The 19790-nt window shown below is 54.1% G+C and overlaps 1 protein-coding gene across 1 annotated transcript in view; it reads left to right on the top strand.

Moving 5' to 3' along the window:
• RAB11FIP3 (RAB11 family interacting protein 3 (class II)) overlaps positions 1-19790 on the top strand; it is a 74202-nt gene that overhangs the window by 23795 nt on the left and 30617 nt on the right. Inside the window, exon 3 of the mRNA XM_009881973.1 lies at positions 9773-9864. Within this exon, the coding sequence (XP_009880275.1) occupies positions 9773-9864 (92 nt within the window). The remainder of the gene's footprint in view (positions 1-9772; positions 9865-19790) is intronic.

Here is a 19790-nt window from a genome sequence, read left to right on the forward strand (position 1 = left end):
CTGCCTCTGCACCAGCAGGCAAGTCAGAGCTCTCAGACCATTTCTCATTAGGAATCCAGTCAATCTGGTGTTATTAATTGAAGGGGTAATTACTCACCTACGACTTTTGCTCCTCCGAGAGCCCTGCTCGGCTCTGTCACAGCCTGGAGGCTTGTGACTCTGCGGTGAGTGTACCCGTGTGACGCCTTGACAGATTGATGTGGCAAAAGCTCTTTCTTCCGAGCATTTCCTGGTCTCTCTTGTAGACAGGAAAAGCTGTGTGTGGTGTGGCTTTGCCGGGAAATTGGTCCTAATTGCAGAGCCTCTGAGTTGGACTGTGATGGGCGAGTGGCAGGCGGGCTCCGGTGGGCATCCCCTGCGTTGAGAGAAACCTTTCCTTGGTGTTCCGCCTAACCACGGCTCCCTTCATCTCGTCCGGGTGTCCCTCGGATGTGTTTCTCCTCGATGATCTGTTTTTCCAAGCATGGACAGCCCGGAACTGCTCCTGTAAATCCATCTAGCCACTGGGCAGCTTATTTTTCCGTCAGATAGGAAAGACTCCTGCTAACGAGGTGACCTGTGCTGAATTCACCCATTAGAGTTTCACAGGACGGCAGTGAAGGACTACTGGCACCCGTTGCAGCCCAACACGTGCACGGCAGGACGGCTTTGCTCCCGTGCTGCTCTTGCGACTTTGAGAGCAGAGCTTCACTGAGTCAGTGATTCGCCTTCTCCCATCGCTTCTCCGCTTGCTTCGTTTTGAAGCCTCTTTTGTTTTGCGTGTAGTTTTATTAACACAGTCAATAGTTGTAGAGAGGTCAGCAGAGATAATGTGGCGACTTCTAATAAAAACGCCGCTGTTTAGGTGGTAGGAACTGGGCAACATCATGGCTGCATCAGAAGAAGTGGGTCCAGCAGGGCGAGGGGGGATTGTGCCCCTCTGCTGCGCTCTGCTCTGGGGAGACCCCCCTCAGTGCTGCCTCCAGCTCGGGGGGTCCCACCAGCAGAAGGACACGGAGCTGTTGGAGCGGGGCCAGAGGAGGGCACGGAGATGCTGGGAGGGCTGGAGCCCCTCTGCTGGGAGGACAGGCTGGGAGAGTTGGGGGGGTTCAGGCTGGAGAAGAGAAGGTGAAAAAGGGGAGACCTCAGAGCCCCTTCCAGTGCCGAAAGGGGCTCCAGGAGAGCTGGGGGGGGACTCTGGATCAGGGAGGGGAGCGATGGGATGAGGGGGAACAGTTTTAAACTGAAAGAGGGGAGATTTAGGTTAGATATGAGGAAGAAATTGTTGGCTGTGAGGGTGGTGAGCCCCTGGTACAGGTTGCCCCGAGAAGCTGTGGCTGCCCCATCCCTGGAGGTGTTCAAGGCCAGGTTGGACGGGGCTTGGAGCAACCTGGGCTGGTGGGAGGTGTCCCTGCCCAGGGCAGGGGGGTGGGACTGGATGATCTTCAAGGTCCCTTCCAACCCAAACCATTCTATGACTCTGTGTTAGTAACATCTCATCCCCTTGCTTCCCTTCTCAGCAATCTCGTACTCTGGATTGAAAAGGTCTAACGCTTCTGGTACAGTTGTATTCCTCAGCTGTCCTTCTTCCACCTGCAGGAGAGTGATCAGGCACAAGTAACGCTGGTGGATTCTCTTCTCGCCAACAAAACGTTACCAAAACCCTTGAAAACTGTCTGAGTGAGTTTTATTAAAAGTTTATATCCCCAGTAACGAAGTCAGCTGTGAACGAAGCACTGCTGATCCCTGCTGGTGCCGGCATGGCATAGGTCGTGGGTTGGGAGTGCTGCCTTAAGTCACTCGTTTATTTGGGTTGTCTCAATAACAGCAGGAAGGGCTGTCATCCTGCGCGATGTCTCTGACACCATCCTCCTCGCTTTGGGGAATCTTATGCTGGAAAACGGGTTAAACCCCAAGCTTATCGGACCCTCCTCCATTACTTTGGTTTTCTTAGGGCAATGTTTCTCCTACAGAAGCCGGTTGGAGCAAAAAGCACTTTAAAAAGTACAACTCCCCTCTCCTTCAGTGATGCGTGGGACACAGTTTGACTCGGTTTTAGAAGGGATTTTTTGTCAATGTTGAGAGTTTGGGGGAGAAAAAGGGAAGGGTATTCAATGACGTGAGCCTTCCACAGCATTTCCCTGTTAACCTGCGTAGCTTTCGAGGGACCTCGGGGGACAGGGGCTCCAAAAGGCTCTGCTGTGGCCAGCAGCAGGAGGGCCAACAGGCTGCAGGACCCTCACTGGAACAGACAGGACATTTTTGAGCAACGCAACCATCGATTCGAAGAGATGGCTCAGAACTGTGACATGCCACACTGGGAAGAATTCTTCCTGCAGGTGTAGTTTAACATCTCTTCTTCGGTATTTTCTTTCATCAGTTTCTCCCCAAACTCAGGCTGAGTTCTGGTCGGGACGTCGCCTCTGATCTCAGACTTGCCCGCTTTATAAATAACTGTATTTAGTTTTCACTCATGGTTTTTTGCAGCTCTACCTTTTGAAGTCAGAGCCTTGGCTGGAGTAGAAGGTGCCTGTAGTCATCAGCCAGCCTTGCTCTTCTCCTGTAGATCCCGCGTTGCCCAAAGGCAGGTGGCACGTTCTGATCCAAATCACTTGCCGGGGCTCGGCGATGGCTTCGAAAAGGCTTTTAGCGTCGGCTTTGCGTTAGTTGTCCTCAGCTTGTGCTGTGGATAGTGGCAGGGAGACAGAAACGGCAAGAAGACCTGCGAGCGCTGAATGGCAAATACTGATGTCTGCGTGTTATGACTTGTAAGTGCTATAGGTGTCCAAAGGACTTCTTTTTAAAGCCGGGGGTTGTTCTGCAGGCAAGCTGCACCTGGCTTCCCACGGGCGTTGCGTTGCCAATGAGATTTAGCAACGCTTGAAGATAATTACGCTGTATGCCGCACAGGGTTGGAAGCCGTGAGCTGGGGAGGACTGAACTGGCATTAACTGTTATCTTGACTTCTCCACCTGGGAGCTTTGAGCTGGAGCCGGTGTGGGAGGCTGAAGTGCTTCGTGGTGGGACGGTGCCATCCAGCCGGTGCCCCAGCTGACGCAAGGGGCCTCGAATGAGCGGGCTGAGAAACCGTTATGTTTCTGCCCATGTTATCTGGTGTGTCAAAAGCCCCGGTGCATCTGCGCTCCTGAGCCAGGGTTCTCTTTTTAATTTTATTTTGCTGGTGGGGCCATCCTATCTAAGAGGTGCCACTTGTCTTCTGTGTGCTCCTGCCCGAATCAAGCTGGGTGTGGAGCATCTAGAAGAGTTTCCGCTTGCATCTACGGAAACGCTTGACAAGAAACCGGCTAATGGATGTCCCAAAGGTTGCGTCTACATTGAGTGTGCTCTGGGAAGCTAAATTAGAATGTTGTTTGCATAGTTGCGTGCGCTCTTTCAAGAGGTCCTGCCTCAGTCTCCTCACAGAACAGGGAGTAAAGGTGTTGGCTGCAAAATCCAGCTTTGTTTCCTGAAATATGGAGTTGTTGAAAGTAGAAGCTAGAGCGAAGGAGACGGAGGATATCAGGAGGTCTCCTCACCAGGGGAAGTTGTGCTATTTTGGAGGCTTAGTCTCTCAGCCTTTTGCTGCTTGTTCGTCACAAAGTGGCTCTGAACCACTTGCTGGTGGCCACAAGCCTGCTCTTCGTTTTCCACACCTCCAGCAGTCAGCCTTTGTTCCTCCAGTCTGGAGGAATTTGAGCTGGTCTTGATGACTAGCGCTCACTGAAGCCGGCTCAAATTGCTGAGAAAATGAAAAATGAGGATTCGTAGGTTAAACTCAATACCAAATCCCACGTGTTAGCGGTGGCTTCCTGTCTCTGATCCATCTGTGTCACCGCGGCGGAGGCAGCAATGCTCATCTCGTCTCCGAGATGAAGTGAAGGCAGCTAGATTTTATGCTTCCGAAGCGCTTGGATGATACCGTGAAGTTAATTCTTTTCATTATGTCTTTGGATGGTGTGTCTCAACAAAGCTTGAGGGCCTGCACTGTATGAAGAGGATCAAAAGGAATATGCGATAAGTACCAACCCATGAGCAGTGATATTCGAGAAATGAGGGACTGCTAAAGCGCATTAGCTGAGAGGGGCTCAGATGAGGGTTGTGTAAGCAACCTTAATTCTGACGCTGCCTCCTGGGCGGCCTGAGCTTGCCGCTCGGTTATTCCCTTCGTGTAATTTTTGGTTGTAAACTGATAGTCTTCACTAAGTGCTCCCGGCCCGTTGTCTCATCATGGGAGGAGTCAGCAGGTTGAGTTACAGGAAAATCAGATAGCAGAAAGCTGCTCTTTCCGGCTCTGGTCAGTGCTACCGCTTTGTGTGTGAGCATCGGACTGAAAACATACTCCTGGATCGCTTACGGAAAGCAGAAGAGTGGACGGTTGGACTGACGCTAGCTTTATCCTGCAGCGACCAACAACACGCGGGTGCTTGAGCTTCGGTGAAAGCACAAGAGCTGAGCTACCTCTGGAGATACCGACAGTGGCTTCCTCTCCGTCCCTGTGCTTTGGATGGAAGATGCTCCTCAGTGCCGGTAACTCTTTAATGCTTGGCTCCATGTCTTTTGCCACCTCATTTTCAAGCGGCGTACCGAGTAAGGGAAGACAGTTTCTATCAGTTGTCCTTTCTAAAGCCAACCAGAACTTCATCTCGCCTTTTTTTTTTGGGGGGGGGGCTGTTTTGTTTTGTGCCGTTCACGCAGGTTCCTCCCCTTATTCCCGTGTTGAATAATTCAGGTCTGTTAGCTGCACACAATCCATACTGTTCGAATCGCTTTGAGTTTGTGGCTCTGTGGCTTGCAGCGGTATGTACCGTGTGTGTTGGCAGATGACTTAAATACTTCTGAAAGGCTCTGTTTTTCTAGGTCATTCCTATATGAAGCCGATAAAACGGGCTCTGTTTCTGACCTGTGTCACTACTGTACCCACAGCTCTTCACTCAAGGTGCCTTTTCACTGAAATCCTGTCTTCTGAAAGCAGTTTTTAGAATCTATTTCAGGAGCCTTCTGTACCCCAGGACTTCTGTTCCTCTACCTCTACGCTGTCTTGCGTTTCTTGAAAAGTCCAGCTCCTTATTGCCCATCCAAGCCTGTTTGAAGCACAGCGGTTCTCCTGCCAGCACGACGAGACGGCGGAGAGCGCGTCATCTGCAGGAGCTCAGCGCACATTCAGCCCCACGAAGAGCCCAGGACCCGTCCTGCTTGTCCTCCAGCTGCATGTGTGCCATACGTCCAGGAGAAATCTCCGTGCCGCTGACTATCTCTGCTGTTGGCCGTGCTGCTCTTTAGAGTTGGCCACTGGCTCCAGAGGCTTGACGGACACCGGAGGGAGGTTGCCCTTGGCTTGCAGTCTGCGTAAGACAAGAGTAAATATTCCCATCAGTGGGAGAACACATAGATGTGTTTGGACAGAGACGGTCCTCATCAGAAGCTTTACGTAGCTGTGTTTGGATGATGATTTATTTTTTTCTGAAGCACTGGGAGGAATCGGGACGTCTTAGGAATAGAGGGAGATGCAGGATTTAGTGCAGAGCCATAAGTCAGCAAGAAACAGGGCAGCACTGGGGAAAGCAGTAAATTAAATGCGTGGGGGAAAGGAAAGTGCTGTGACTGACTGGACTTGCAGCAAGAGCCTGTATGAAGGCAAATCTCCGTCTCCCACGTAAGCGGTGTGATCAGTGCGATGAGCTTGGAAGGTGGGCTTTGAACGAGCACACGCTGGGCAACAGGAAGCTTCGAGGCAGGGGTAGGAAAAGGTGTTAAAGGGATGCTGCGGCAGCCTTGTAGTAGACTTAATCTGCTTTTTGTATTTTATTTTTTTTCCAAAATCACCTTGGCATCACTGGATGATGTAGGACGTGTGCCTGGCCTTACTGGTTACAATTCCTTGTGTAAATTCTACGTCGGCCACGTTACCCTGGTGAAACTGTGCTGCCACAATAATCCAACTGAAGCTCTATCCAGATGCGTGGTGCCATGCTCATGGATTGCAGTCAAATAGATTAGTGCAATTAATTTAGGAGAAAGACCTAGCATATAACTTCGAGCTTCTTTGCAGGGAGATTGTTGGGCACTAAGGCTCCCTGTAGGGGCTCTTGGAGCCCGATTTTTAGCTTTGAGACTTCTGGCTGTGTGTGGAGGTAATGGGACTGGTAGTGGGAGTGGCGGATAGAGCTGAAACCGGAGGAGAAGGTGGTCGCGAACACCCAAATGCGAGGACAAAAGGGAGTCCCTGATGACATCTGCATCTCTGGGCAAAAGCTGGGATTTTGAGCGGCATTGGAAAGAGGTGACTCTAAGTGTGCCGGCCACATTGACTCCCAAAGCGGAGGAAGGAAGGAGGTCAAGTGAAATCAGGGATGGGTGTAAGAGGTGGAAGTGTGCTTTATGGCGCAAGGGGCATGGAGGAGGGGATGTGAAGGAGAGTAGGGCATCAACTGGGATTTGGTTTTGAGGTCCAGGGGGGAGAGTGGAGGGAATTTGAGCATTTCTGCTTACCATGTGCTGCTGGACCAGTGTTGTGCGGTGCTACCACTGGTGGCCCACAGCCATCCTCCTGCGTTGTGGGGGGAAAACAGCTAGTGTGGCCCTTGGTGGTCTTCACATAGGGAATGCCCGTTGAGCAGCAAAGGTCTCTTGGGGTTTTTTTGGCTCTTTTGGACAGGAATTTGAAAGCTTAACGCAGCCTATTGTGCTGGAAGACTTGCAGGCAAGCTCTCCATGGCAACTCTCCCTATACACAAAGCACCATATGGCTTTTTCAGAGGGGGAGGGAACGAATGGAGCAGAAAAGTCAACCTTTTGTTTGTGGTGATGTTTGTCTTTTTGCTCTCTGAGGTGGAAACACAGAGGGAGTGCTGTCTCCTGGGCACGGCTTCTGCTGGCCGCACCACCAGCGAGGGTGCAGGTGACCTCTCAAACAGTCTTCCCTTGCTTTTTGCGGTGGAGCTTGCTGTGAAAAGAAGCCTTGCCGGCGCAGAGACACCCCCCCGCCTCTTTGGGCTGCCTGCTCTGCAGACAGATGGAGCAACCAGTCTCACGTTCGCCCCTACACCAAGGAACACCCGAAGGGCTGGGAAGGCTCCAGGAGAAGGCGGTTTGGGCAAGAGCTGGACTGGAGGCAGCTGATGTTGGGGAGCTGGTTGTGCGTGGTCCACCCACGCTTTATACCCCTGCTCCCGAAGGGAACTGGAAGCCTTCGCTTGACTGTAAATCCTCCCTTTTCTACTCTTTTTGGAAGGAACCAGCAGAATAAATATCTTTATCTGTGTCTGTAGAAAAGCTGGAAGCTTTTTGTGTGTTATTTGGAGGAGGGAGGAAAAGAAATGATAGAGGAATAAGCAGAAGGGAGCAGCTTGTGCCTGGCTCTGCCGCCTTCGGGGCGCTCTGCGGTTCCCAGAGCTGCCGTGGGGTGCCACCAAGCAGCGCTGGAGGTGGCCTTGCAGGGTGGGCACCGGTAAGGCTGGCTGGTTTGCCCAGCCGTGCCGGCGGAGGTGTGAGATCAGGCAGCTGGAAGCACTGGCAGCTGCCCAGCACCCAGCTGGTGGGCTGGAGCATCGCCACCGTCAGCTCTGGGGTTCAGATGTGCCGCAGATGAAGCGTTTGCGCTGTGCTGGGGAGCGCTCGGAGGCTGCGGAGAGCAGAGCTGTCACCGGGGCTCACGCTGGGTGGCACATGCTGCAGGACACTGGAGCAAACCTGCGTCCCAGTGAGCTGATCCAGCTCTTCGGATGCTCCTGTGCACCTCTCTGGAGGTGGCCATTGCCTGTGTGCTGTAGTCGGCAGGACACGTGGCTGGCTGTCCCCTCCGTTTCGATGATGTGACGCGGGTTCTCTCTCCGGAGAACTGTTTGGTTTTCCCAGATGCGGGCAGAGGCTTCTCTTGGCGAGACCCGCTCTCAGGTGCTCCCACGGCTTTGCAGCCAGTGGGTCACCATCCCCGTCCCCACAGTCCTCTCCGCTGTCAGCGAGGAGGTTCTCAAATTTTGGGATGGGGACAGGGATAACTGATGGGAAAACTCCTGATTGTAGGCTCAGATCTACAGGTGGGGACAGTACCTTAAGATACTTCAGGGCTAAACCCGTTAGTTAGAGTAGGAGGCGACCTGAGGCTGCCTTGCCTTGAGCAGCGTGCTCGGGCAGCAGCGTTTTCACGTGCATCTCACTGCCTGCCTCCAGGGTTACACACCGGAGCTCCGGCAGCTGGAAGCACAGCTCATAGCAGCCCCGGTGCCGCGAGCAGGGGGGGATATTGAAACCATCAATTGTGAACAAGAGCACCTTTCATCCCATGAAGCCGTGACCCCGCCGTCTGCTTACTGTAGAGCACAGCATCGTATACTGGTTTCTGGAAAAGCAATTTGGCTTATTCCTGGGGTTTGATTTAGGGGAGGGCTCGTTTCTCGGTGCCACGTGCTCGGCTTCTCCTGCCCCCGTGGGCTGCTGGTACCCATGGGGTTGGTGGCTCCAGTATCTCCTGGGGCCCTGACTGCGTTGGGATTTAATGGTCAGCCGAAGAGGCGCTTGGGGAGGGCGTTTGGGTGGGATGGGTGTTGCTGCCAGCCCAACTCCTTGCTCTGTCCTGTGCCCTAATCCCTTAACCGTACAGATCCCTTAATGAAAAATGGCTTTTCTTGATAATCTGGAGATGGACCCGAAGCAGGAGCCCTGGCTGTGACTATAGAAGGGACATACCCTTGGAGGGATCCCGTGTGGGTGGCCGTGCCACTCGGCTGCAGCAAAGCATCCCGCGACTTGACGTGCCCCTTCGGTTGGGACTCGAGCCTGGGCGCCGTTTAACCTGGCTGGGAAGCCACCAGCCTGCAGGACGCAAAAAACAGACCCTGCTTTCGTAGCTCTGCTCTCACCTTCTGCCTCAAACAGCCGTAAAAGGAAAGCCTGTCCCTCCCCAAATCCAGGCGATTGCCCAGCTTTCCCAGGAGCACCGACAGAACGACTCCCTTCTGCTCGGCCAAGTTTATCGACATCAGACAAACCTAGTGCCGCAACGCTCGCAGCTCCAAGGCGTGTGGTTTTGAGCCTGCTATTTATTTTGGGACTGCAGCATCTGATCTTGATTTGGCGTTTCCAGCCTGTGATCTAGGTCGTGCGCTGGATCGGGCATTAGCTGTTGCTTGAAGGAGCACGGGGAATTTATACTCCCTTCCTCGGTTGAAGGGGTCGGAGAAATGCCGATCCGCTCCGCTGCAGATGGGTGTTTGGGGGTGGGAGGAGTAACGTTTTTGGTGCTTTATGGTTGGTTGGGTTTTTTTAAGAAATCTCCTTGAAAACCTCCTATTTTCCTGTCCCCCTGTGAGGATGGCTCCTGGTGTGGCTGTCCACGGGAGGAGCAGTAGATGATAAAAGCTTCGGTGCAGCCTGCTTTCTCTGCGGTTCCCATGGTAGTTGGCTGTCACACATACATCTAACGTATTCCCTGCCCACAGCAGGATTAAAGCCTTCTGGGAGAAGAATAAGAGGATGCAGGAAACGGAGATAGGGAAGAAACCGGGAAAAGGAATGGAGACCATGGCGGGGTAGGGATGAATCCAGGTGCTAGCCCCGTCGGAGCGGCGAGGGGCCCGGTAGGACCTGTGCCAGGGAGCAGCCGTCCCAACTGCCTTCCAGCCGAGGTGGCGGTGGGATGCCTGGGAGGAGAAGTCCTTTCTGAAAGCTGAAGGCACCGGTGCGTGCAAAAGGGAGTTCTTGTCCTTCTGCCGTTGCGTCTCCCGAAGCTGTCCTTTGTTTGAGGGTGTGCCTTTCCTTGTGGTGATCCTCTTTCTGTTTTTCTTTTCCTCTGCAGATCCCGACAGCCAGTTGTATGATATGGGATATACCCCTGAGGAGGAAGCCCCGGCCTGTCCTGATGAGTTTGATGACTTTGTCACGTTTGAGGCAAGTATCAGCGCTGTTAACTCCTGCAAATGTCAGCTGCGTACAGCGGGAGACTTGAACAGGGAGGGTTCGGCTGGGGGAGAAGAGCATTTGCCATGATAGGGCTCAGGGACGCTTAACGCGTAGTCAAGACGAATCCTTTAATCTGTGGGTGACTGGCCCAGAGGATTTGCACTAAGCGTTTGGTGCTGTTTAAGTTAAAATCGGTCTTCAAGCAAAAACCCACGGCTAGTGCTGCCTTAGCGCACAGAATGCCAGAGCACGGTGCCCTGGGCGAAAGAGGGAGATCCTTTTTGCGGTGAAAGGGAAGGGTGCCTGCTGCTGTCATGTTTGTCTCGTTGCTGGAGTTCCTGAGTTTGGAGAACCTGGGCCTGATTTTGAGATGTACCAACCAGGAGCCTACCCGAGAGGCGCAGCAGAGCGGTCGGACGTTGGCACTTGATGCTGTTTGGCCAGTAAAAGGCAGAGCAGAAGAGAAAAAAGTGTATTTTATTTTTTTTTCCCCCTTGCTGTTCTTGGGCTTGATCAAGGATGCTTATCTCACTTGGGTTTTTCCTTTTGTTAAAGTTATGGCTCCGTCCCTCCCTTCACTTCTGGGTTCCTTAGCACAGGAACATATCGGCGTAACATTCCGTATCTGTTTTCCCCAGCTAGAAAAGAGCCTGCTGCTACGGTGACCTGTCCATGTTTGTGGGCTTTTGGGCTTGGCTTGGTAGGCTTCCTCCGTTCCTGCCCCGTGCCTTCAGCCTGGAGCGGAAGGTGCCGCAGGTGCCTTCAGAGCAAAGGGCTGGCTGGCTCCTTGGTCCCACGTGGGGACTGAAGAGCTTCCTTCTGCTTTTCCTTTCCCAAACTTTCCTCTTCAGGCTTTTAACTCTTGTGTCTTTGCTTTGTATAGTCTGTAGTACGTTATTTTGGCCTTGTGACTTCTCGATAAAAGGCTCAAGCTGTTCTTCTGAGTTTCCTCATGATAAACTGGGTGTTGGGCAACTGGTCTTCCCCGTGTTAGTGGGAAGCGGAGCTCCGTCACTTAAGATGGCTCGAAGCTCTCGCTTTGACACCCCGTGCTTGACAGTAAACCGGGTCACCATCTCATTTCCCAGCCGGGCGCGGGTTTTCTCTTGAACTGGTTTGCCGGCTCCCATTCTCGATCAAGTCAACCGACTTGCGCGGTCACCCTGAGCAGGTCCCGTATTCCCGTAGGCACTGCCTGGACGAACACAGCCTTAAGAGCGTGTGATCCTGCGTTCCTCCCCCAGAAGGCTTTCAGGGGGCGTATGGAGCATTACATTCTTTTTCCTTCTGGAAGATAGTCACAAAAGCCCAGCAGTAGCTGGATGGACGGGGGACAGGAGGGTGGGAAGGGAGACGGGTTTTCATGTTTTCATTAGGTTTTCATTAGGAAGAAGTTTTTCACTGTGAGGGTGGTGAGGCACTGGCACAGGTTGCCCAGAGAGGTTGAGGCCCCATCCCTGGAGGTGTTCAAGGCCAGGCTGGACGTGGCCTTGGGCAACCTGGGCTGGTGGGAGGTGTCCCTGCCCATGGCAGGGGGGTTGGAACTCGATGATCTTTAAGGTCCCTTCCAACCCAAACCATTCTATGATTCTATGTTCTTTCTCTATCCGGTACGTGGTCACAAATGGGCTTTTTAACCGCCGGAGCGGGCGGTTGCGAGGCTGTGACAGTCTGCATCGCAGCGCTCGTGCAGGCGAGGGCTTTTGCTTTTTTTGCCCCTCAGACCTGCGTCAAGGGACGATCTTCTGAGATTCAGAGCAGGGATGTTTTCTAAGGGCTAATTTAACATAGACGAGCTCTGTCAGCGCTGCAAGCTATTCTGGGCAGGAATACCAACAAGGCGGGTGTGTGCCCCGCTGGGATGAAATAATTCTGCTGCTGGGCCATCGTTTCCTTGAAACGACAAGGTGACCCAAAGGAAAAAAGGTGACGAATCCCGAAATCTCCTTTTTGGAGAGATGTAAATGGATTCTTATACTGAATCATCTAAAGATCAGAGCTCTGCCGGTGTGTACGTTTAATATGCCAGGGAAGAATTACCCTTGTTGTCTTGGATACATGATTCGAAATAATTTCCAGCCTGCAAGGATTTCGGAGAGGTTCAGCAAATGAGAACATGAGCGAGAAATACCGCTCAGCATTGCGAGTGTAAAAATAAATTGCTGTCTTGGGGCGCGTGGTCTTTTTGTTCTCGTTCAGCTGAGCAGTGAGCTCCCAACGTGCGTTTCATTCCACATGTCCTGTAGTGCTGTACCTTGGAAAGCTGGAGTTGTTTCGGGGGGGGGAGGGGGTGGGGAGATGAGAGAAGCCGTGGTACGAAGCAACCTGCTGGGAGCAGCAAATGAGTGCTTTTCAAGAGAGCTGTCTGCTGCTGGGGAGGCTCCAGCAGGTCCTTCTTCCTTAGGTGCTGCAAGGAACTGCTCTGGAAACCATAAGACAGAAAATAGAACAAATGGCCTTTCCCAATATATATCCTACCTTGCTTGGTTCCACCTGGAAGAGAGGAGGGAGGAAAAGCATCCTTCCAAGAGCAATGGTGTTGCCTTTCCTCCAAGTAGACCTCCCACACCACCAAAAATCATAGAATGGTTTGGGTCGGAAGGGACCTTGAAGATCATCCAGTCCCACCCCGTGCCCTGGGCAGGGCCACCTCCTCCCAGCCCAGGTTGCTCCAAGCCCCGTCCAACCTGGCCTTGAACACCTCCAGGGATGGGGCAGCCACAGCTTCTCGGGGCAACCTGCCCCAGGGGATCACCACCCGCACAGCCAAGAAGTTCTTCCTTCAGAGGAAGGAGTAGAGGGGCAGAATCCCCCCCTCGCCCTGCTGGCCACACTTCTTCTGATGCAGCCCAGGATCCGGTTGTCCTTCTGGGCTGTGATCGCCCATTGCCGGCTCGTGTTGAGCTTCTCATCAGTCAGCCCCCCCAGGTCCTTCTCCTCAGGGCTGTTCTCTGTCCACTCTCTGCCCAGCCTGGAGTTGTGCGTGGGGTTGCCCCAACCCAGATGTAGGACCTTGCACTTGGCCTTGTTGAACTTCATGAGGTTGGCACGGGCCCACCTCTCCAGCCTGTCCAGGTCCCTCTGGATGGCATCCCTCCCCGCCACCGTGTCTGCCTCACCACATAAAAAACCAAAAAAAGCAGTTTGTATTTTCAAATGTCCCCTTTCAGACCTGGGAAGACAGTGCACAGAGAGCTCGCAGCTCTAGAACTTGCCTCTACGTGGGACCAGTGGGCAGCTAAACAGCTTCCTTAACACGACGGCTTCTTTCTCAGCCCCCAAAACGCAGCTGGGGGACTTCAGACACCGGGTGAGCCCCCCCTCCCCTTGCTTTGGCAGGGCCCCGGGGTGAAGGAGCACCTCTAGCTTTTCTCCTGTCGTGTCTCATCGGAAGACGTTCGAATGGTGAGCTGAAGGAGAGGCGCCGCGTTTCCTGTGCCGTGGTACCGAGCGTAATTGCGGTTGCTGGATGTGGAGTATCGGCTGTGTTCCCGCTGAAAGCAGCGCAAAATCGCCGTGGCTCAAGTGCTTGGCTCTTACAAGTGTCAGGGCCTTGACAGAGAGCTTTTCTCCTGAATGTTTGTTCAAACAAGTGTAAATAAGTGCTTTAAGCGGTCTAAATGGAAACGTCTTCTCTTTGTTAATAAGGTTGCTCTTCTCGGTGAGTCATCCCCTCTTCTGGCGGCTGGCATCAGAGCGAGCTGAACATCTGGGGAAAACCCTGAGTGCCCGGTGTTGGTGTCTCTCAGTGAGTGTTTGCTCTACGGAGAGAAGAGCCAACATTTGCATCTTCCAGAAAGGGCATTAAAACCTCTCGAAGGGGGCAAGGTCTGAACTTTGACACTTCACGCAGGGACCTTTGTAATGTCAGATACTTGACGCACCCCAGGCATCCAGAAAAGGGATACGAAGATGATGAGGGGATTTGGAGCATCTTTCTGATGAGGAAAGGCTGAGGGACGTGGGGCTGTTCAGTCTGGAGAAGAGAAGACTGAGGGGGGATCTTATCAGCCCTGCTGGCCACACTTCTTCTGATGCAGCCCAGGATCTGGTTGTCCTTCTGGGCTGTGATCGCCCATTGCCGGCTCGTGTTGAGCTTCTCATCAGTCAGCGCCCCCAGGTCCTTCTCCTCAGGGCTGTTCTCCGTCCACTCTCTGCCCAGCCTGGAGTTGTGCATGGGGTTGCCCCAACCCAGATGTAGGACCTTGCACTTGGCCTTGTTGAACTTCATGAGGTTGGCACGGGCCCACCTCTCCAGCCTGTCCAGGTCCCTCTGGATGGCATCCCTCCCCTCCACCGTGTCTGCCTCACCACATAAAAAACCAAAAAAAGCAGTTTGTATTTTCAAATGTCCCCTTTCAGACCTGGGAAGACAGTGCACAGAGAGCTCGCAGCTCTAGAACTTGCCTCTACGTGGGACCAGTGGGCAGCTAAACAGCTTCCTTAACACGACGGCTTCTTTCTCAGCCCCCAAAACGCAGCTGGGGGACTTCAGACACCGGGTGAGCCCCCCCTCCCCTTGCTTTGGCTGGGCCACGGGGTGAAGGAGCACCTCTAGCTTTTCTCCTGTCGTGTCTCATCGGAAGACGTTCGAATGGTGAGCTGAAGGAGAGGCGCCGCGTTTCCTGTGCCGTGGTACCGAGCGTAATTGCGGTTGCTGGATGTGGAGTATCGGCTGTGTTCCCGCTGAAAGCAGCGCAAAATCGCCGTGGCTCAAGTGCTTGGCTCTTACAAGTGTCAGGGCCTTGACAGAGAGCTTTTCTCCTGAATGTTTGTTCAAACAAGTGTAAATAAGTGCTTTAAGCGGTCTAAATGGAAACGTCTTCTCTTTGTTAATAAGGTTGCTCTTCTCGGTGAGTCATCCCCTCTTCTGGCGGCTGGCATCAGAGCGAGCTGAACATCTGGGGAAAACCCTGAGTGCTCGGTGTTGGTGTCTCTCAGCGAGTGTTTGCTCTACGGAGAGAAGAGCCAACATTTGCATCTTCCAGAAAGGGCATTAAAACCTCTCGAAGGGGGCAAGGTCTGAACTTTGACACTTCACGCAGGGACCTTTGTAATGTCAGATACTTGACGCACCCCAGGCATCCAGAAAAGGGATACGAAGATGATGAGGGGATTTGGAGCATCTTTCTGATGAGGAAAGGCTGAGGGACGTGGGGCTGTTCAGTCTGGAGAAGAGAAGACTGAGGGGGGATCTTATCAATGCTTATAAATCCTTCAAGGGAGGGTGCCCGGGGGATGGGAACAGTCTGTTTCCAGTGGTGCCCAGTGACAGGACAAGAGGGAACGGGCACAAACGTGACCATCGGCAGTTCCATCTCAACCTGAGGAGGGCCTTCTCTGCTGTGAGGGCGGCAGAGCAGTGGCACAGGCTGCCCAGAGAGGTGGGGGAGTCTCCCCCTCTGGAGCCATCCCAAACCCGCCTGGACGCCGTCCTGTGCCACTGCTGGAGGTGCCCCTGCTCTGGCGGGGGGTGGGATGGGGGAGCTCCAGAGGGCCCTTCCAGACCTCACCAGTCTGGGATTCTGTGCTCCCACAGTCCAGCCACTGGTGTGGCTCCTGATGTGGCGCAGAACTTCTGGCTCTTGTTGCACCTTTCCAGGTCTGTCCAGCAGCCAGGTCTGTCTGTTAAACTGGTCGTGAAGAGGATTTCTGGTTTTGTGGCTCCGCTGAGACAGCGGCTGGCAGGGGACGGGAAAGGCGGGAGCCTGCGTTCCTGCAGCCACGGGGCTTCTTGTGCCTCCAGCTGTGCTTGCAGGGCATCGCGAGGCACCGCAGTCCCTAGTGCTCCGCTGTCACGCATCCGAGAGGAATCTCATCCCCTGTCCCCTCCGGCTCCAGAGCGGGGAGAGCGTCCCCTCGCCGGGGTGACGTGCCCGCCCGCAGGTAGCGTGTTTCTCCCTGACCCGGGTGGAAGCGTGGTGGTTGCGGGGCGGCTGCTTTCCCCTTCTGCAGGGAAACGTCACCGATAAATGACGACAGCGGTTTTGGCTACCCTGCTTTGTAAAAGCTATGTAAAGGGAGCTTGGAGGCTGTCTGTCCAGACACCCAAGTCCTCGCCTGTTTTTCCCCGGGCTGGGCTAGTGCGGCTTTGCTGGTGACTAACTGGAAGGTAGGAGTTCTCCTCGCCTCCCTTGCAAGCTCCCATGAAGCTCGTGACTCACTTCTGAGGTACGCGGACTCGTTTGCAATGCCCTGGGAGGGGGAAAAGGTGAATTTGGAGTTAGCTTTCTTGATGCCTGCTGTGCCTTGCCCTAGGACAGGGGCGCTCTGTCCCCTCTGCCCTGGCTCCTGGGGGCGGGTGAGCCTGCTCGGGCGATGCGGAGCGGGAAGGCTGACTCCCAAAATGAAAGCAAGTCACCAAAATTCAATGTGCTGCTGGACTTAGGCTGGGATTGGGCATGCGCCTCTCTGCTCTTGTGAGACCTCACCTGGAGCACTGCATCCAGCTCGGGGGGTCCCAGCACAAGAAGGACACAAAGCTGTTGGAGCGGGGCCAGAGGAGGCCCCGGAGATGCTGGGAGGGCTGGAGCCCCTCTGCTGGGAGGACAGGCTGGGAGAGTTGGGGGGGTTCAGCCTGGAGAAGAGAAGGTGGAAAAGGGGAGACCTCAGAGCCCCTTCCAGTGCCTAAAGGGGCTCCAGGAGAGCTGGGGGGGGACTCTGGGTCAGGGAGGGGAGCAATGGGATGAGGGGGAACAGTTTTAAACTGGAAGAGGGGAGATTTAGGTTAGATATGAGGAAGAAATTCTTGGCGGTGCGGGTGGTGATCCCCTGGGGCAGGTTGCCCCGAGAAGCTGTGGCTGCCCCATCCCTGGAGGTGTTCAAGGCCAGGTTGGACGGGGCTTGGAGCAACCTGGGCTGGGGGGAGGTGTCCCTGCCCAGGGCAGGGGGTGGGACTGGATGATCTTCAAGGTCCCTTCCAACCTAAACCATTCTGTGACTCTGTGAAGATGTGCAACCTTAGCTGGAGGAGAGGCAGAGCCCATGCAAGGCTGTGCTCCGTAGCGGCTGCCCGGGAGCACATGGGAAATAGCACAGACGCCTGGTTTAGCCGTGGGAACTTGGGCCAGAGAGGTCTTCGAAAGGCCCTTTTAGAGATCTGCAAAACAGGGCGGCCCAAACTGCTGCTGCGGGTGAGCGGCGCGGGGGCGGCGGGACAGGCGGTGCTGTGCGGTGCTGTGCGCCTTGCGCAGGGCTGTTGCCATCTGCTGGGCGGCCGCTGCGGCTCTTCTTTTTAGCAGCCAGGAAAATGCGTCGCGCTGAGCCGTGCGCTGCTGCAAGAGGAGTGTTTTGGTTTTTTGCAGAACAGCAAGGCTAACCAGGCAGGCACATGGGCACCCTGCAAACCTTACCTGCCCCCCTCTGGCTAAATGTCACAGTGGATGTGGGGAGTAGAATGGTCCTTGGTGAGGTCCCACATCTCATTTTGTGCATTTTTGGGAGGAGGGGATGCTCCTGGCTCTCTCCAGCCTGCCTGTACGGAGCTGCAGCTGCAAGAACTGTTGCCTCTGTTAAAGCTGGAATTTCTTTTTCCGTGGAGCGATGGAATGGAATGTTTCTCAAAGGGCAAAAATCAGAATGGGGTAATTTTAAATTCACGTTGTTGGATTTTTCCCAGCTGCTCAGAGTTTCTGCAAAGGGGACGGGAGGCTTGGACGCTTCCAGCCGTGCGCTGGTAACACAGAAGCTGCTGCTGAGGGTACGTGGCGTACTGCAACTTGGGTGTGCAGGACCCGTTCCCCGGAGGCATCAGCTATGGTTCCTCGTGGCTTGTGTTTCGCAACGAGCCCACGTGGGGTGGCTGTACTCGCTGTCTCTCCTCCTGGTAGCCCAGTGGACCTTCTGTGCCCTCCTTTCTTATTACCCGTTGTTGTTTGCCTTCCCCTGAGGCGGAGAGAGTGTTTGGAGTACATGTTTTCGGCCTTGGTGGTGGACCCGCTTTGCAATCCTCAGCAGTTTACGTGAAGTTTCTCCTCCTCTACCTCTCCATACCACCGTCGCCAGCGGCTGCGTGTCTGGTATCAGCCGGCCCGAGAAAACTTTGCAGCCTTCAAAGGCAACGTGCCCCCGAGCTGCCCGAGGGGCTCGCAGCACCAGGACAGACCTGGGGTTCAGCTCACCGGCGTCTCTATGGGCCGTTCCCTCATTACCCGAAGGCAGGTATGAAGGTCCAGCAGTCCTTTTGCCACGCCGGCACTGCTGTACCACCACAGCGGCGGTGGGGATGGGAAGATGGAGATGACACCGCAGCGTGTGAAGACTGCGGCTCTCCACCCCTTTCTTTACCGGTGTTGTTCCAAGGACTGTCCTCAACGGACTTCTCTTCACAGCGTTGACCTGAAAGCATCGTCGTGTCCAAACAAAAGAAAATCACAAATGCCTCTCTGAGTCCGCTGCTGGAATTGGTGTTAATTTTGTCGTTAATTGGTTAATTTTGAGCTGCTGCGCTCAAACTCTCGTTGCTGGCCAGAACTGCGGGGCTGTGAAACGTGATGGACAGAGTTTGACGTCTGTTCATCTGTCCCTTGGGGGAAGCACGTGGAGCCCTGAGCAGTGTCCTCAATGTCCCCAAAGCCTTTCTGTTCCGCAGCTCGAGGTGCCAGAGGAGCTGCCCGTCCCCTTCACACGTGTGGAGCGCGTTTTTCGCAGCCAACAAGCCAACAGTCTGTATTATCTGTATATTGATTAGGCACAAGAAAATACAGTAATTAAATTACTAAAGTTGCTGGACTGAACTCCAAAATTGGTCTGCGGTGACAACGTTGTGACAAAAAGCCTGAAAATACTGAGGAAATTCCTATGTTGTAGTGTGTTTAGAGGAAAGGAGTGCAAATAAGGCATGAACGTCCCTGAAGGCGGGATGGTAATTCAGGGATACGGTGAGAAATTTCTTTGCTGGTCCGAAAGGATCGTATTTGGAGTGTTTGCCTTGTGCAAGACAGGTTGGAAGGAGTTTGGAAAACAAAGACCTTGAAGCATTATCTTGAACCGCCGGCGCAGTGCGTGGGACCGAGAAACGTGGGAGCTGGACGGCAGCGCACCGGAGGGGTAACGGCAGCGTCAGGAGGCTGCCAGCGAGCCAAGCAGTGGTGGAAGCAAAAGCGACTCGATAAGAGTTTGAAAAGTAAATCTGGCGGTGGTTGGGGTTTCCTAATTAGCTTTACTGGGACTTTGGGCTCCTCCAGCGGTGCTAGACGTCCCCTGAGGTCTTGCAGCACGCACGGAGGAGCTGAGAGAGCAAAAGGACTGCGTTCTGTAGGTCCGGACAGAGCCGGGGGTTAAAGCGTAACTCCTCCGCGGCCGTGCGCGTTACCGGGAGTCCTTGCTTGGTTTGGTTGTGGTTTTTTTTTTTTGGACTCAGCCCAGAAGGTCAACTGGTTATCGAGGTGCAAGAGGCTTCCAGGCAGTGTTGCTGAGTAGCAGATCGTGCGCGGGGGCACTGTGCTTCAGGAAGGATGTGGCCCGGAGGAGAGCAGGGAGAACCCGGAGAAAGCGAGCAAATGTGATTTGTGAAGGTAACGGAAGGAAAGAATTTTATTTATACTGGACAGGCACCGCTGAGGGAGTCAGTCTGAGGCTAGACGTGTGTGAAGTGTCTGTGGAGAGGAAGCAAAACCAGGTAAAACCCTCCAAACTTCTGGGTTTGAGCGGTGCGTTGCACACCAGGCGCAGTCGAGGACTTTGTACGCCACCGGCCGCGGCGGGGAAGGGAGGATGCTGTGGATCGGGTCACCCCGCGGCGCTGGCTCTGCCGGGGCTCCTGTGTTTGCACAGAGCAGCTGCTTGGGTGAGGGCAGCCGTGGGGTTGGTGTGTTTGTAAACTTGGTTATCGCCGGTGACCGAAGCCCCAGCCCTTCTTTGAGGGCAATATATTGTCATTGCTTATCAGAGATTGCCGTTTGAGTCACCCGAAT

This window comes from Charadrius vociferus, unplaced genomic scaffold, assembly GCF_000708025.1.
Source record: "Charadrius vociferus isolate BGI_N301 unplaced genomic scaffold, ASM70802v2 scaffold593, whole genome shotgun sequence".
Lineage (NCBI taxonomy): Eukaryota > Metazoa > Chordata > Aves > Charadriiformes > Charadriidae > Charadrius > Charadrius vociferus.